Source organism: Macaca thibetana, chromosome 14 (assembly GCF_024542745.1).
Source record: "Macaca thibetana thibetana isolate TM-01 chromosome 14, ASM2454274v1, whole genome shotgun sequence".
NCBI classification, from domain to species: domain Eukaryota; kingdom Metazoa; phylum Chordata; class Mammalia; order Primates; family Cercopithecidae; genus Macaca; species Macaca thibetana.
Window position 1 is genome coordinate 80,574,870 of NC_065591.1, and position 18,475 is coordinate 80,593,344.

At 34.6% G+C, this 18,475-nt stretch overlaps 1 protein-coding gene across 4 annotated transcripts in view; it reads right to left on the minus strand.

Annotated features, from left to right (window-relative positions):
• The window catches only part of GRM5 (glutamate metabotropic receptor 5), a 573,672-nt gene that overhangs the window by 344,735 nt on the left and 210,462 nt on the right, over positions 1–18,475 (minus strand). For all 4 annotated transcript variants that reach the window (XM_050755524.1, XM_050755521.1, XM_050755522.1 and 1 more), the window contains exon 3: positions 7,613–7,862. In XM_050755524.1, coding sequence (XP_050611481.1) covers positions 7,613–7,862 — 250 coding nt within the window. The remainder of the gene's footprint in view (positions 1–7,612; positions 7,863–18,475) is intronic.

The window sequence follows — 18,475 nt, forward strand, 5'->3', positions numbered from 1 at the left end:
GAGAGGGGAGGAAGCTACAGAAGATGTGTTAAGCTAGCAGAGGTTATTTCATGAGGTTGAAGGAAGGAAATTGTCTCTATAACATAAAAGTGCTGGGTGAAGCAGCAAGTGCAGACTGATAGAGAAACTTCAACAACATATTTTCAATGTAGACCAAACAGCCTTTTTTTTTTTTTTTAATGGAAGAAGATGCCATCTAACACTTTCTCAGCTAGAGAGGAGAAGTTAAGGCCTTGCTTCAAATTGTCAAAGGACAGGCTAACTCTTCTATGAGTAGATAATAAAACTGGTGACTTGAAGTAGAAGCCAATACTCATTTCCATTCTGAGAAGACTAGGAAACTTATGAATTATGCTAAATTTATGACTGTTTTCTAAAAATGAAAAAGCAAAGCCTGGGTGACAACACATCTCTTTACAGCATGGTTTACTGAATATTTTAAGTTTACTTTTGAGAATTGCTACTCATATATACACACACATACACACACACACACACACAAATCCTTTCAAAGTACTACTGCTAATAATTGACAATGTGCCCGGCCAGCCAAGAGGTCTGATAGAGACATACATGGAGTTTAATGTTGCTTACATGCCTACTAACACAATATCCATTCTGCAGAATATGAATCAACAAGTAATTTTGACTTTCATGTCTTATTATTTCTAAAATACATTTCATAAGGCATAATTGTCATAGGTGGTAATACCTCGGACAGATATGAGCAAAGCAAGTTGGAAACCTTCTGGAAAGGATTCACCATTCTAGGTGTCATTAAGACCATTCATGAGTCATGGGAGAAGCTCAAAGTATCAACAACAGGAGTTTAGAAGTGATTCCAACCCTCATGGATGACTTGGAGGTGTTCCAGTACTTCCAGTCAAGGAAGTAACTGAAGATGTAGTGGAAAGAGCAGGAGAACTAGAATTAGAAAGTGAGTATAAAGATGGGACTGAACTCCTACAATCTCATGATAAATCTTAAATGGATGAGGAGTTGCTTCTTATAGATCAGCAAAGAAAGTGGTTTCTTGAGGTGAAATATACTCTGGTGAAGTTGCTATCACATTGTTGAAAAGACAACAAAGAATTTGGACTGTTACCTAAACTTAGTAGATAAAGCAGTGACAGAATTTGAAAGGACTGACTCTAATTTTAAGAGCAATTCTAATGCGGGTAAAATGCCATCAAACAACATTTCATGCTACAGATAAATACCACTTCCTTTTGTGAAAGGAACATTCATTTGATGTGGCAAACTTCATTGTTGTCTTATTTTAAGAAATTGCCACAGCCACCGCCACCTTCAGCAATTGCCACCCTAATCAGTCAGCAGATACCAACATCGAGGCAAGACCCTCAACTAGCACAAAGAATCTAACCCACTGAAGGCCCAGATGACCGCTTGCCTTTTTTTTTTTTTTTTTTTTTTTTAGCAATAAAGTATGTTTGAATTAAGTTTTATATATTTTTAGACATAATTCTACTGTGCACTTATTAGGCTACAGTATAGTATAAAGATACTTTTTTTTTTCTTTTTTTGAGACAGAGTCTCGCTCTGTCGCCCAGGCTAGAGTGCAGTGGCAGAGTCTCGGCTCACTGCAACCTGTGCCTCCCGGGTTCACGTCATTCTCCTGCCTCAGCCTCCTGAGTAGCTGGGACTACAGGCACACGCCACCACGCCCGGCTAATTTTTCCCATTTTTAGTAAAGACGGGGTTTCACCGTGTTAGCCAGGATGGTCTTGATCTCTTGACCTCGTGATCCACCTGCCTCTGCCTCTCAAAGTGCTGGGATTACAGGCGTGAGCCACAGCGCCCAGCCCACTTTTTATCTGAATTGGGAAATAAAAAAATTTGTATGATTTTTATTGTGATATTGTTTTATTGTGGTGGTCTGAAGTCAAACCCACATTTTCTCCAAGGAATGCCTGCATACTTGTATGAAAATGACTTAATTTGAAATAGACATTCTAGCTACATATAAAGATAAAGAATAATATCTACCTCTGCAGAATAGCTACTAAGATAGTTTGACTAGAAAAACTGTAATTTCATTGGCAGAGTTATTTCTCACAGTAAGGTCTTATCATTTCCATTTTGAAAAATATTGATGTAGATTGACCTCTCACTAAGAAATGCTACTTATAATCCCCAAGTACTTTTGAAAGTTAAGTACATGTCCTTTTTGTGGCTTTGTAATAGTCATCGCATTAAAAAATGGAAATTCTCCAATTATTCAAATAAAGTTAATTATAGATCAAATAAAACTATCTTTCAGTAGTTAATTTGCTAAAAACTAGTTCTTGTTTCCAAGTCTTATTTAAATGTCTAACTTTTAAATAATATATTTCAAGTAATTCTCTCCCAGATCCAGAACTAAGACAGTATATTCATTCTAGAAAATAAGCCCCTTATGAAATGCCATTACTGTTCAGATTATTGATCTCAGCCAGGTGTCAGAGCCAAAGTGTTTAGCAAGACTATTTCAGCGACCTGAACAGGATATTTTTATTTGCAATGAGACAGCAGATTACCCACAGCTCAAACGGAAAGAAAGACCTAGTGGCCAGGTCTGTATCATTCAAACATTCTATCCATGTGCAGCACAGATGGTGAGATGTGTTGATGGATGAAGTTGTCTCAGCAGCAGAGTTGCCTTAGTCCTGCCAAGCACCTAAGTTGAATGACCCATTAAACATGGTTGACCTAAGGCAGTTGGAGAAATTTATAAGTAAATACAGCTATTAAATGTGGACCTTCTAGTAGGCTCTAAATATAGCCTTTTATTTTTTTTACACATAGCTTTTACTTCTAGTTCCTAAAGCCATTCATTCAAGTTTGATTTGGGGAAGAGAAGGAGAAAAAAGAGAGGTTTGCAGAATATATGTAAATAAAATAACACTAGAATTCTGAAAGAAGTTACAGGGTGAACTAAATAAAAATTTTAAGGAGGTAACATTGATATAAAATACTAATTAAAATTAAAATTTGAATTATCTACAATTTTAAAAAAATAAACCCAGGTTCTATGTAGAACCTGGGGTTTGCTATCAAATAATAACTTTCCCTCTGTTTCTACTCTATAGAAGACAAATTAGTAGAAAAGAACACTGGATTATAAGTTATGGTAGTTGGGTAATTGGTGACCTTAAGCACATCATCCAAATTTTGGAGGTATCAGTTTCCTCATTTGTAAAATTAGAGTTAGTAGATGTAAACTTTTTCTTACAACTATTAACTTTTGCTTTTCTGTTCCTTTTCACACATCAATATTTACTGAGTCTTACTTAGAGCTCTTGTGTATAAAATACAATAGTACTTAATATTTAGGTTGTTCTTAGATGTGGGATTTTTTCATAACACTTATATGACCCTCTAACTAACTTATCTGTAAGTTTTGTAAGGGCAATAATTATTGTTTCTTTTATTCACTGATTTATTTCAAGCACTTTAACATATACTAAACACTCAACATTTGTCAACTTAATGGTTAAATGAAACAGTACATGTAAAGTGCTTAGCACAGTAATTGGCACAAAGTATTTGATAAATGATCCTATAAATGGTTCTGATAAGTAGTTTATTAACACCCACAGTGCCATCTCACTAAGATAGCTGGAAGAAGTTGGGATATTTCAAAGAGAAGTTGGAGAGTACTGAGGACCACACTATTGTTCCCAAATATTTGAAAGAATATCACATGTTACTTTTAGAGAGAGAGGAAAAAAACAAAACAAAACAAAAACAAACAAACAAACAAACAAAAAAAAACATGGGCCAAGAGGCAGAAACTACAGGAAGATATTTTTAAAATTTGGAGTAAAGAAGACCTAACAAAACTGCTTAAAAGTGAGATGAATTGATGTTCAAGTAAATGTTGAATTACTACATAACCAGTTAATGGGGGGATAAAAAATCTAACTAAAGGCTATAAATTTAGTATTCCATGAATTAAACTATATGGAAAGAACTCTGTGTTTATCATATACAAAATAAATTTTAAAATACACAAAATATAAAATTTTGCAATGCTTCTGGAAATAAAATCATAGATGGACAATGGCAAATATTGTAAAAACCAATCTATTTACTTAGTGTACATGGGATAAAGAACAGTTGCTTTTTGGAAAATATACCGTATGACTGAAAACAAATGCTGCTGATTTTTCTTACTAATGCTGGCAAATGGAGCAGATAGGAATCATGGAATTGTTTATTCCCTATCAGAAAAACAGAACTACTTAAAGCCAGACTTTTTTCCTTTCTGATCTTTTTACTGCTGTGGTAACACTGCACTTCAGAATACAGTATGAGAATATTGGCAGTTGCCATGTTCCTGGGTTGCATAAAACTAACTGATGCATCATTCCTGCCAACTAGGGATGATTTTGACAAAATATATGACATTGATTAAAAAGGAATCTCACTCAATATCATTTTTATTGAAGGATGTGTGGCCTCATACCAAAATAGCCCTATCAATCTATTGCCATCAGATCAGACAGAACAGAATTGAGTACATAAAATGGCTATCATAAAATGTACCCTAGCTGGAGCTAAGTCTGATCACAGAAGGACAGTTAAGCATTTGGAAAATGAAGGAAGTACATTTCCCTTAATAAGCCATCAAAAGTTAGTAACAAGTGACTTGGCTCTCTATCTGGGGCAGAAATCCTGAGAAAGATGCAGTGGTTTCTAAACTTTTTGCTGTTCTTCACATTGGCTACCTGTTAATAAAAAGATATACGGTACATAATGTTTTAAAGGTATGCAATGAAGAAGCAGCTTCCCTACCACTTATAACTTCTAGTGTTACCATCTCAGAAGTGCACTTCATTCATACATTCAAAACTATGGTGTTGTCTTACTAGTGATGATAGTTAATTTTATGTGTCTAGTGCCTGGGCTATGGGTGCCCAGACATTTTACCAAACATTATTCTGCCTGTGTCTGTGAGAGTGTTTTGGATGAGATTAATATTTGAAACAGTAGACTGAGTAAAGCAGATTGCCCTCTCTAATATGGATAGACTTCAAACAATCAACTGAAGACCTGAATAGTATTAAAAGGCTAAGAGGTAATGTTTTTTGCCTGACAGCATGATATGGACATTGGTCTTTTTCAGCCTTCAGACTTGGACTGAAACATTGGCTCATCTTGAATTGCAAGCCTACCAGCTTTCAGACTGGAACTTAATATTATCAGCTCTCATTGTTCTAAGACCTTTGGACTTGGATTGGAACACACATTGGCTCTCCTGGGTCTTTAGCTTGCCAAATGCAGATCTTGTGACTTCTCAGCCTCTTTAATCACATGAACCAATTCCTTGTAAATCATATATATACATATATAAATATATACACACACATATATACATATATGCATTTTTTTATATATGTATATACTTTTGGTTTTATTTCTCTGGAGAATTTGACTAATACACTGATTCAGCCACAACAACAGGGAATGGGCTGAGTTGTGTCAATCAAGTGAATTATCCAGGTAATTCAAGTCAATCTCTGTGGAAGCTAATATTTTAGTATCTTGTCTAGAAGCAATATAGGTGACCAGGCAAGGTAATGACATTTTTGTGATATAAAATAACAAGCCCATTTTCTAATGTTTTAAAAATGTGCTCTGAAAGCAATTCCTCACTTCTAAATCCCAAATTCTATGATTCTACATTATAAACCAAACTCATGTAGTCATTCTCAAAATCAGTTTTAAAAGCAACTATGAAAACACCCCGCATTGCCAAGACAATCCTAAGTCAAAAGAACAAAGTTGGAGGCATCACGCTACCTGACTTCAAACTATACTACAAGGCTACAGTAACCAAAACAGCATGGTACTGGTACCAACACAGACATATAGACCAATGGAACAGAACAAAGCCCTCAGAAATAATACCACACATCTACAGCCATCTGATCTTTGACAAACCTGATAAAAACAAGCCATGGGGAAAGGATTCCCTATTTAATAAATGGTGCTGGGAAAATTGGCTAGCCATAAGTAGAAAGCTGAAACTGGATCCTTTCCTTACTCCTTATACGAAAATTAACTCAAGATGGATTAGAGACTTAAATGTTAGACCTAATACCATAAAAACCCTAGAACAAAACCTAGGTAATACCATTCAGGACATAGGCATGGGTAAGGACTTCATGTCTAAAACACCAAAAGCAACGGCAGCAAAAGCCATAATTGACAAATGGGATCTAATTAAACTAAAGAGCTTCTGCACAGCAAAAGAAACTACCATCAGAGTGAACAGGCAACCTACAGAGTGGGAGAAAATTTTTGCAATCTACTCATCTGACAAAGGGCTAATATCCAGTACCTATAAAGAACTCAAACAAATTTATGAGAAAAAAACAAACAACCCAATCAAAAAGTGGGCCAAGGATATGAATAGACATTTCTCAAAAGAGGACATGCATACAGCCAACAGGCACATGAAAAAGTGCTCGTCGTCACTGGCCATCAGAGAAATCCAAATCAAAACCACAATGAGATACCATGTCACACCAGTTAGAATGGCAATCATTGAAAAGTCAGGAAACAACAGGTGCTGGAGAGGATGTGGAGAAATAGGAACACTTTTACACTGTTGGTAGGATTGTAAGCTGGCTCAACCATTGTGGAAAACAGTATGGCGAATCCTCAAGGATCTAGAACTAGAAATACCATTTGACCCAGCCATCCCATTACTGGGTATATACCCAAAGGATTATAAATCATGCTGCTATAAAGACACATGCACACGTAGGTTTATTGTGGCACTATTCACAATAGCAAAGACTTGGAATCAACCCAAATGTCCATCAGTGACAGACTGGATTAAGAAAATGTGGCACGTATACGCCATGGAATACTATGCAGCCATAAGAAAGGATGAGTTCATGTCCTTTGTAGGGACATGGATGCAGCTGGAAACCATCATTCTCAGCAAACTATTGCAAGAACAGAAAACCAAACACCTCATGTTCTTACTCATAGGTGGGAATTGAACAATGAGATCTGGACTTTTTCAATTGAACAACTGAACCTGGACTCTGGAAGGGGAACATCACACACCGGGGCCTATTTTGGGGAGGGGGTAGAGGGGAGAGATGGCATTGGGAGTTATACCTGATATAAATGATGAGTTGATGGGTGCTGACGAGTTGATGGGTGCAGCACACCAACATAGCACAAGTATACATATGTAACAAACCTGCACGTTGTGCACATGTACCCTAGAACTTAAATAAAAAAAAATATATGAAAAAAAAAAAGCAACTAGGAGTTTGAGACATGTTTACTTTCCAAGTGAATTACTCAAGGATATAAAAATCCATTTCATTACCTTACAGTCATGTGTTTTAGGACTTACAGATTCATCATCTTCATTTGTTGATTCCTGTTATTATTATTCAGCACATGGTGGGTCTACTTATTTTCCATGATTTTCTCCAGGCACAGGTGCGTTATGAAATTTAAGCTCTATTTCCACTGCACACATTAAGCTTTGAAAGATTTTTTTTTATTGTACACTAAAAGCTACCTTTTGGTGCTGCCAAATTCCTGGTATTAACTCCATGTAAATTTTCTTATTGTCACTCACCTGCCCAGAAGCAGAAATTCTCCCGCTAGACCCAGGCGCCTCATGGCCATCAGCAGACCTCTCACCGTCATACCCTCACAGAAGCAGGCCACCACCCGGGCCTTAGGCAAGTGACTTGTGAGCTTCTTCAGCAGCTTATCAAAGCTCTGCTCTCCTGCATTACTGTAGATTTTGTAAGAGTGGGCGATGCAAATCCCTTCCTTCGCTGACATATCTTTGAAGGCTTCCATCCCACTTTCTCCATAGTTGCCTGTGTGAAAACATAGATAAGCAGAGGGATAGTGAAATGAGATTGTTGCATTAATTGGGTGTAATCAGAATGTAGGTGTTAGGAGCATGAAAGTCATGGTGCAGGACTTGGAACCTGAAGAACTGAATTTCAGTTTTTGCTCTTTTGCTGAATTGCTTATTTTGGGCCAATTACAATTGAACCACATTATACATGCATTCATCATTTATATTTTCACTGTGATGGAGAGAATAATATAAAAAGGGTGAGCAATTCATCATCCTTTTATGACTGAAAAACAGCTCTTATTCTAAGTATGAGTTGATGGAGATATGTATCAGCTATTTTTTTTTGTTTGCATTCGATCTCACTTCTCTTTGCTTTTCATTGATGATAATTTCATCCTACTGAGATTTTTGTATTTAAAGATATAGTACATATGAGTAATACATGTAGTCTATATAGTATAGATGTTGCCATATAAATGTTTTAAAAAGTATTATACTATATGTAATATTCAGTATATTATATATTTATAATCATGAGAATTTATGGTTTGGTCTTAACTGAAAAACTGAGATCCTTGATTAAGATTTAGTCTTGTCACAGATGAATGTGTAAACTTATGAAAAACATTTACAGTTTTATCTTATACAAACATGGGGTAGTTATTGATAAGGATGAAAAAGTTCAAAGTCCTTTTCAAAATTTGGAGACTAAGGACTAATGGTAGTCTATTAAACTTAATGGAAAAGGGGATTAATATTGACAGTCAGTTATATGCCAGGACACCAGGACCTTTATATATGTGATCTAATTTAGCACTCACAATAAAATATTGATGTAGATATTATGAGTTCCATTCCATATATAGATCAGAAAACAGATAAAGCAGTTAGGTCCGCATTTACCTGGAGTTACTCTAGCAGTAAGTGGAGGGCTGAACTCCATTCACAGATCTAATAGCATAGGTTCTGCTCCCTCTACTTGTCTAAGGCTGACTCTTAGGAGTCTCAGAATTCTAGTTACATACTCATTTCTCTTTTCTATTTGAAAGTGATAATTCTCCAATTTTAGATATTTTTGGAACATTTTAAGGCTATATATTTTATACAGGGCTCATATTCTGAATTTTCAAAATATTAGATATATGAGGCGGATTGTTTTGAAGACTACAAGAGGCTATTACAAGATAACCAAGCTGTAGAACATATGAGGATGCGACTGACCCAAAAATCAACTTGACCTAGGAACTGGAATCTCATCAGGATGAGTAGATATCAAATTAATAAGGAGCACTGAACATTCAATCACATAGGGTTCACTATATGTCTATAACTGTAATAAAAATAATTCCACAACAATTTGATTTTGGGAAAGTCAGTTTACATATGCTAGCTCACTGCTCCTTACAACTCTGTGATAAAGGTTAATGTTATCTCCTCTTGGCTGATAAAGCTGAAGTTCAAATACAGATAGTAGGTGTCAGGATCTTGGTTTGAACATATATCTCTGATTCCTGTCCTGATGTGGGTGCTACCATACCACAGGTACCTTGTTGCAAATGAAACCTATAAACTTTGAGGGTGGATTTTGGTGAAGTTTTGTCTCCATGAACAAACTGCAAAGGGCAGAGCAGAGCAGGTCAGCTTGAGTCTGAGCCAAAAATACTGGTGGGCCAGCTGCATCTTTTCCCTCCTTCTCCAGAATTAAAAGCAACAAGAAGCCTCTGTCATGATGGCAGGTGGGCAATCTAGTTATTTTGCAATTAACAAAGTTTAAAGGGCACTTTCTGAAAAATGTGCCAATGGGCCTAAATTACTATCAGTCTTACACTAATGTGAGTAATCTATTATTCTTTGATTTATTTTTAGCTAACTCCGTTTTTCAACAGACTGTCTTGCATTTCATGTTTTGATTTAATGCAGAGGCATTTGCATAAATAATTTGAAATTAGGTATAGTGATTGTGATGTGAATTTATTGAGAATTTCACATCATTTACTTTTATTCTCAATACATTCACTGTTAAACAAGAAAAGACACCTAACAAATTCAGATTTTTTAGCATTTTGTTCCTAACAGTTTTAACACTGTTTTTGTTTGTACAATATGTTGTAGAGAAGCAGCTTGAAATAGTGGAGAGAACATTGTCATTAGAGAAACCTGAGTTCGACTTCAGTTTATATAGTCTTTTTAATCTCAGCTTTCTGAAGTAACACTGCTTAATATTCAGATACTTTAATATTATATTCAATGTATGTAAACTATCTGGTAGGTCACCTGAACCCAATTAATTGTACCTACTGAAATTATAAAGAATATTCTAGACAGAGTTTAGCTACTCTTTAATGCAGCATCCAAAACAAACAGTGGAGCAAATGGCACTATTGCTGAACACTAGACTAAAAAAAAATAAGCTTACACTAGCAGAATAAAATATTATTTTCCCAGAGCAAATCTCAAGCTGTACTCTTTAAAATTAAAAAAGGCAGGGGGTATATGAAAAATTTTCACTCAATTTTGCAGTGAATCAAAAACTGCTCTAAGAAAGAAAGTTTACTTTAAACATTTAAATAAGAAATAGTTTTAATACATGTGTGACATAAAAATTTTACGGAATATAATTTTGATTTAACAAAAGAAATCCTTTGTTAGCCAGGAGACAAATGAGAATATGTCATCCAATAAAATGGAAAAGACTGAAGTGTTGAGACTTTCCGGTAGTTGATAGAAACACTGTATTCTATAATTATACATTTTAAAATAATGAAAAAAGCACAGCAGAAAATGTCTACAGGCTTCTCAAAGAATAGAACACCTTTCAAGTAATATGTAGAATGAGGAAAAAGCTCAGGAAGCAACAATTACTTTTTCCAACAGAGGGAAACAAGTAACTGAGAAAGAAAGCTGTGATATAAAATATGAAACTAACATGTGACTTCATTTTAAACAATGAATAGAAGAAAGAAGGAATCCATAGAACGTTCTTCTTTAGGTAGCAGAGAGTGTATAACTTGGAATTTTTTGGAGAAAATGTAATCATAGCCAACGTCTTCACTCATAGCTCACACTACTTATAGGCATAATGATGCAAATGTCAATCATTGATTTTCAACTTTAAGAATCCACCTATAGACAAATGGAAAAACTCATTATGCAATAAAATATATTTGTTATCAACTTTTACAATGATAATTAAAGAGAAAGAAGATGAAGGCTGAGAGGTAGATGCAGGGAAAGTTGTTGGGAAGAGGAAGGCCATTAAAATCATCCACTCCCAATTTGGAAGTCAAGATATACAGAAAATAAAATATATGTGATTAAGGGAATTACTGGATGCTAAAATAATCAGGAGTTAGCTAATGTGATGAGAGAATTATATTAAAAGGAATAAGAAGATGTACAAGGTAAGAGATAATGTCTATAGTCATTTAAAAGTAGCTATTTTTTAAAAAGACATTCATATTAGAGATATGGAGGTGAAAATAAAAGGATGAAAAACTGAAACACTTTTTTTACTTTAAGCCCTGCTCTACTATTTGACTTTTGAAAATGTGAAAATATACATTTAATGAAAAAAATAAACTAGCATACTTAAAAGTCACTGAAAGGAGAGAGTTGATGCAGATAATTTTAAAAGTAATTGTCTTCTCTCTGCTTTATCAATTTATCCTGTTTTAGGGATAAAACTCATAGAAGTTATCTATATTCTATGCTTGGTGGAAATGTAAATTAGAACACCCATTAATAAACTTCATGGAAGTTCCTCAACAAAACTAAAAATAGAATTACCATATGATATAGCACCCCTACTTCTGGCTACATTTCCAGCAAATTTTAACTGCACTCCCACATTCATGGTAGCATTATTTACAAAAGCCACATTCTATCCATCAATAGATAAATGAATTTAAAAATGTGATGTATATATACACAATGAAATACTAGTCAGCCTAAAAACCCTAAAAAATGGGTTTAAAAAGAAAAAAATTCTGTTTTTGCAACAACAGTATATTATTCACTTTTGTACCGCTACTGAGACCTGTTAGATAACTAACACATGTTGAATAAAGAAATAAATTATTAAATGAGCAGTACAAAATAATCAACATCTATTTCCAGATTAAAATAATTGTCCAACTATGTGACCAGCAATCGGGACTGCTACACTGTGTCTAGCGGGCATCATTCTAATAAGCTATTATAACATATTTCACTTAAAACATGAACAGAGTTGCACAATAATCAAAATGTTGGTATTTTTTCCTCAAGGACCCCAGTTTTTCCCTCAGATCATAACAGATTTTAATAATTCAACCTCAAATACTGTTTAAAGCTAGTGCTTTCACTAATACTATTTGACCTGAATTGCATCAGCTGGGATCTGGAAGTATCTGCCTACATTGACTCTATAAAGCACACGTTGGAAACAGGATTTGTTAAAGAGTAATTTTAAAACTTTCTTCTGTAATAGAAACTGGGGACCCCAAAAGGGAAGAGTGTAGGAAGAGAGTAAGGGTTAAAAAATTATTTACTGGGTATAATGTTCACACCTGGGCGATGGGTACACTACAAGCCCCAAATCACCAAAAGGCATATATCCATGTAACAAACCTACACATAAACCCCCTGGATATTTTAAATTAAATTAAAATAAAATAAAAAATAAAAAACTTTCTGCCAGCCTAAGAATTTTTTTTTATTTTAACTGTATGTTAAAAGGCACTGAGTAATTATAAACTACTTTAGCAAGTAATTTATAACCATAGGTAAATGCTATTTCAGATGGTACCAATTCAATATCATTAACAACTGTGTTACAGTGGCCACTTTAAAAGATAATAAAGTACAACAGCATAGAAGAGGTGTACCTAGTGAGACATTTTGTTTTTCTGGCAAAATAGCCATTAAATAGATTGTTTAAATTTATCAATCTCATGTATGTTAGGGAAAACTATCATTAGAATAAAAATCAAACTATTATAATCATAGTAAAAAGATACAAATAATTTTGTGTTCTCTGATACTTTTCCCTTTTTCATAGTATCCTTACTTCTCTCTCCATAAATCAGACCCCGAATCACTGCACAGAAGCTTGTATACTATTTCCTCTATCATCTCTTATTTTTCATTTTCCCAAACCCTACCAACCACTATTTTTTGTTTCATACTTTTTACTATTCTCTTTCATATGTATCATAGACACCTCACATATTCTTATTTATTTATTTTTACTAATGCTGTTCTTTCTACATGGAATACCTTTTTCCATGTTGTACAGATTCAATTCCCTAGATTCCTTTAGGATGGAGAATACATCTTCTCCATAGTGCTATTGTCTAATTACAGTATTTCTATAATCTCTGGAATTTATAATTGCTAAAAAAGTTTATAATTGTGGATCCTTCACTTTCATAACAAGGCTGATTATACTCATGATTTATTTGATGTTCAAAACTTGGTTAAAAATATAAACCATGATGTTGATTTTTTTTCTTAGAAAACAACTCACTTTAAATAATGTGCTTTATCATGGGATTTCTAAAATGCCTCAGAGTCAGGAAATGAGTTAAGGTACTAAGTATTATAATAAATTAGGCGTAAATTAAAATAGACATTCTATATTATGTATGTTGCCTATTGCATATATTCATTATATTTTGGATGTATTTACATATCCTACTTTCCAAAACTGTGAGCCCGTAGAGGTAGGTAATGCATTTATTTAACTACATATCATCATTACATATTTCTTGTACAGAAAAGTGGTACAGAAAAATAGGCACAAAAACAGTTTGGAAGAGTAAATACAGTTTTCTTTTCTTTTTCTTTTTTTTTTTTTTTGAGACGGAGTCTCGCTCTGTCGCCCAGACTGGAGTGCAGTGGCGCGATCTCGGCTCACTGCAAGCTCCGCCTCCCGGGTTCACGCCATTCTCCTGCCTCAGCCTCCCGAGTAGCTGGGACTACAGGCGCCCGCCACCACGCCCGGCTAATTTCTTTTTGTATTTTTAGTAGAGACGGGGTTTCACCGTGTTAGCCAGGATGGTCTCGATCTCCTGACCTCGTGATCCGCCCGCCTCGGCCTCCCAAAGTGCTGGGATTACAGGCTTGAGCCACCGCGCCCGGCCGTAAATACAGTTTTCTAAGCAGATCACCAAGCAGATGCTAAAAGAATGTGGAAAATAGTTTTTCAGAAAGTATTCACTTCAGGAAATACTAAACCTTTGCAAAGAAAATGAGTAAGTAAAACCTCTACAATATAACTTTATTTTCCATCTTAGTTGGTCCAAATTATCTTTTCCTGACAAGGAAATTAAGATTTCCCATATAAATAATTATTTTAAAGTATATTTCAAGTGGCTTTAACTACTAATATCTTGATGCTACTGTAAACACAGTTCATTTTACTGACAACTACTAGTGAAGTAAACTCATGTGAGTTGTGACATTAGTCTGGTATTATATCATCCCCTAAAAATATGTATAAGCAGCGTGCGTCTCCACTTCGTGTCCTTTAATGTGAATTAGAAGTGTTCATCAAGAGATCTTAACCCAAACTGCCCATATTGAGGGGGTTGTGGCTTAAACTAGTGATTAACCAAAATGGTCAGGAGTGGGAAAAGCTTGACAGTGAAGCACCTTTTCTTATTTTATTAATAGTTTTATAAAGATGTTCTTTTGTTTGATGCAATTTTTCCCACTACAGCTATATGTGCAGTGGATATAGCATTCTAAACTCTATATTACACTCATCTGTTTATATTTATCTCCTGTTACTAGACAGTGTTCTTTAAGGCAGATATTTCTATGTTCACAACAAAAACACTGTATATACATATTTTTGTGCCAAGAAAGAAAGAAGTTAAATGATGCAAGAAATGTGTATACATATTTTTATGGAAAGAAAGAAGGAAGTTAAATGACCCAAGAAATATTCCTAAAAATTTCTATATAATTGAGATTTAGGTGTTTAGGTGCCTGGACATATGATTAATGTGAAAGTTTTAAAGCCAAAGGACTGGAATAAAAAGTTATCATTATCATGCACCTTCATCAAGGTACCTGAATTATAAATGTCACGGATATGAAAACTTTGCTAACAAACAGATTTCCAAGTTTTGAACAATGACCCAATTATTTCTCATCCTGCCCTGGAGTCTTTCTATAACACGACCCATATACCACAACATTAAGCATAAGGCACAGTATTACTGAATCTCATCCAAGGTATTTATTATTGGAAGTACAAGAAGGATCTCATTTAGAAAATTTGCTTTAGTTATTACTCTAGGAATGGATTATTTAAGTAACATTTGATGAACTCTTCAACAGTAAATTAAGCAGAAAACAAATTGCTAGTATAATTATGTAATAAATGTAGATGTTATAAGTTTATAACTATGAATAGCCCACCTCATGGATTTTGAACTATATGTATAAAACATTATTTAAAGGAATATTAACCAGAGTTACTGAGTATTGTCATAAAAGTACATGCCAAGTGATTTACTGAGTGGTATGCTGAGTTGGTGAACTTTTCTTCTGGCGATCAAGTATGGAGCTAGAGAAAGCAGTTTGATCTTAACAGCAAAGGTATATGTTGACCAAGTAAATATGTTGACCAAGTAAATTTAGATATGATAGAAAACAGGAAATCAGATTATTTAAAGAATACATGACAGTTTTAACCACTATACATAAGGACAACAAGTTTGAGTGTCATATTTGGTTTGGTAGATTCCTGAGCCCTGGAATCAAAAGTTGATTCTCAGCATGTATCTACTCCCTCCAGCAACTCTAGTTCATATAATTGAGTTGAATGAACTGATATAGACAAAATGGAAAGAAAACCACATTTGAAAAGAAATTTTTAAATTTCTGTGAAATAGCCCAGTAGAAATGCCAAGTAGGAAATTAAATAAGAACATTCTGGCTAAGAGAATAAAAGTCTGAGTTGGAACTATTTGGGAGTCCTCAGAATATGGATAGAAACAATAATAGATAAAATGTAGGATGTGAAGGAAAAAGAACTCTGAGTTATACCCTAAAGAATTCAAATACATGTGCATTAATTGAGAAGGAATAGCTCACAAAGACAATGAAGGAGGAGGAGGAGGAGGAGGAGGAGAAGAAGAAGAAGAAGAAGAAGGAGGAGAAGGAGGAGGAGAAGGAGGAGAAGGAGAAGGAGAAGGAGAAGGGAAACCAAGATAATATATTCTTAGGGAAATTAGGAAAAGAAACTGTTTTTACTTTTTTTTTTAACATTTACTCTGTTGAAAACTAAAGTAAGATGTGTAGTGACAAAAAATCCACTAATTCTGGCAACATAGTAGAAGATATATAGGAGTAGGCTTGTGTGAATGGGAGTAAAAAAAGTGAGGACAATATATTTATACAACTTTTTTGAGACACTTGGCAGTGAACAAAAGCTAAGAGTATGGTGGTGATTAGAAGAGAATCTGGAAATTCAAGACGTTTTGTTTGCTCATTTTTAGAAGGGGTTATTTTAGGTAAAGTACTTGGTCCAGAGCATGGAACAGAGAAAGCACTAAATACAGGATATATTTTATAATCATCATCATCACCATCCTCAACATTTATCTAGATCCTGTAAAATTATTTGGTAAAAGGTTAATAATATGAACAAATTATTGCACTATTTACTTAAAATGTGTTATTATTAAAACCAACCAACCTAATGAAATTGCTATTATTTCCCACATTTCTAAATAAGGTGTTGATGCTGAGAGAATTTGCCAAATAACTGATAGCTAGAAATTCAACCTTCATTCTGAAGAGCTGAAATTTCAACCTTCATTCTGTCAAATTTCAAAGCCCATGCTCTTTGCCTTCCATATATCGTTATTCTTAAAACACTGGGTGAAAATTGCTCAATTTAGTCCTGTGTTTCTTCCAAAGGCCTGCTACTAAATGTTTCATTTGAAACTAATTCCAAATGCTACAGAATTGAATTTGTCTCAGCAAACATATTATTTAATATATAAGTATTTTGCTTAATTTCCAAAATATTATAGATGTATATGATTTAGCACTAAATGATTCAATCCTCATGTTGCTGAGAGATGGTGTTTAAATCCCAGAGCCTTTCTATAAAATACACAATGCTTAATTGTAGCTTTTCTGTGGACAAAGTCCTATAAAATAAGAGGGGGCTCTTGAAAGTAGATGTACCATATTATCTTGTATTAGTTACTTAACTAAATCATTGCCGAAGAGGGAGAAACTTCAGAGGGACCATAGAAAATGACAAAAACAGTGATTTTTGTGTTAAATTTTTTGTAATATTTCAAGCTTTTATTTTTTTAAATGGTTTGAGATTTGCATAATGAAAAAAATCACTTTTTCAATCTTCTTAAAAATGTTGGAGTCTTCCTCATTTTTTTCCTCTGGCTATTCTTCCTAGAGGAAAATAAAAACTTGAGACAGAAGCTATGACCCAGATTCCCACACTAAGGTTCCAGAATTCAGCTTCTTTCTGCTTTCTTTGTAAGCTGTCAAATTCACAGCTGAAGCCTTCGGTGCTTGTCTCATTAAAAGTAATTCCGTTTCCACAGAAAGGACGAAATTCTGTGTGGAGCTGTGTGTCAATGGGTCGGGTGGATTGGTGAGTTACTTATTTTGCTTGCTATAGCTCACTAGTCACCAATGATCCTCGATTCTAACTGGATCTAATGACAATGCAGAAATTCTCCCATCACCAGCTGAAGGCAGAAAATCCTCTACAACATAGCCAAAACTCTTCATGCTTGACAGCTTTTGCTGAAAAAAGTCGCTTCTTTGACAGCAGCTCCCTGGTCTGCCACCACCTTCTCCAGTTTAGATCTGTGCTGTCCGGGTTCTGTCGCAGCTAGATTCCCTTTGGAAGGACTTGGTGTCTCAACACAGAACTCACTTTGGATTCAGAAATGAGAAGAAAGAATTAAAATGTAGGGTAATGGCTGTGCCATCATTGTTGCCAAATTTTGAGTCTCATTTAAGAGTGGGTAACTATGCTGTGTTCAGGCATTACAGCCTCGGTGACTTTTTTCTATAATTTACACTTGTGCTGTCCAGTTTAATAGCCACTTGCCACATTGAGATGTTCAATCAGTGTAAAACACAAAATAGATTTCAAAGACTTAATATAAAAGAAAGAATGCAAAATATTCCATTAATATGTGGATTACATGTTGAAATGATAAAAGTTCTGATATATTGTGTTGCATAGAATGTATTATTAAATTTAATATCATTTATTTTTACTTTTTCTTAAAATTACAAATATAGCCGCATCACATTTCTATTAGACAGTATAACTTTAGGCATGCAAAGAAATTTAGATCCTGTACATTTCAGGGGAGAATTCAAACTTCTTAGGATATTTAATGGCATCCAAACTTGTTATGATCTGCTGCCTAACTTTTCTCTCCAGCCTCACTGACTGCCTTTTCCTGAGACATAGCACATGCTCCAGCCATACCAAAGGATATATAAATCAAATACACTAGGCTTTTTTACATCTCTAAATTTTGCACAATCTCTGTTATTACTAGAATACCCTATATTTAGCTAATTCCTACCCATCCTTCAAGACTCGGCTGAAAGTGACAGAATTCTCTAAATTCAGTTTTT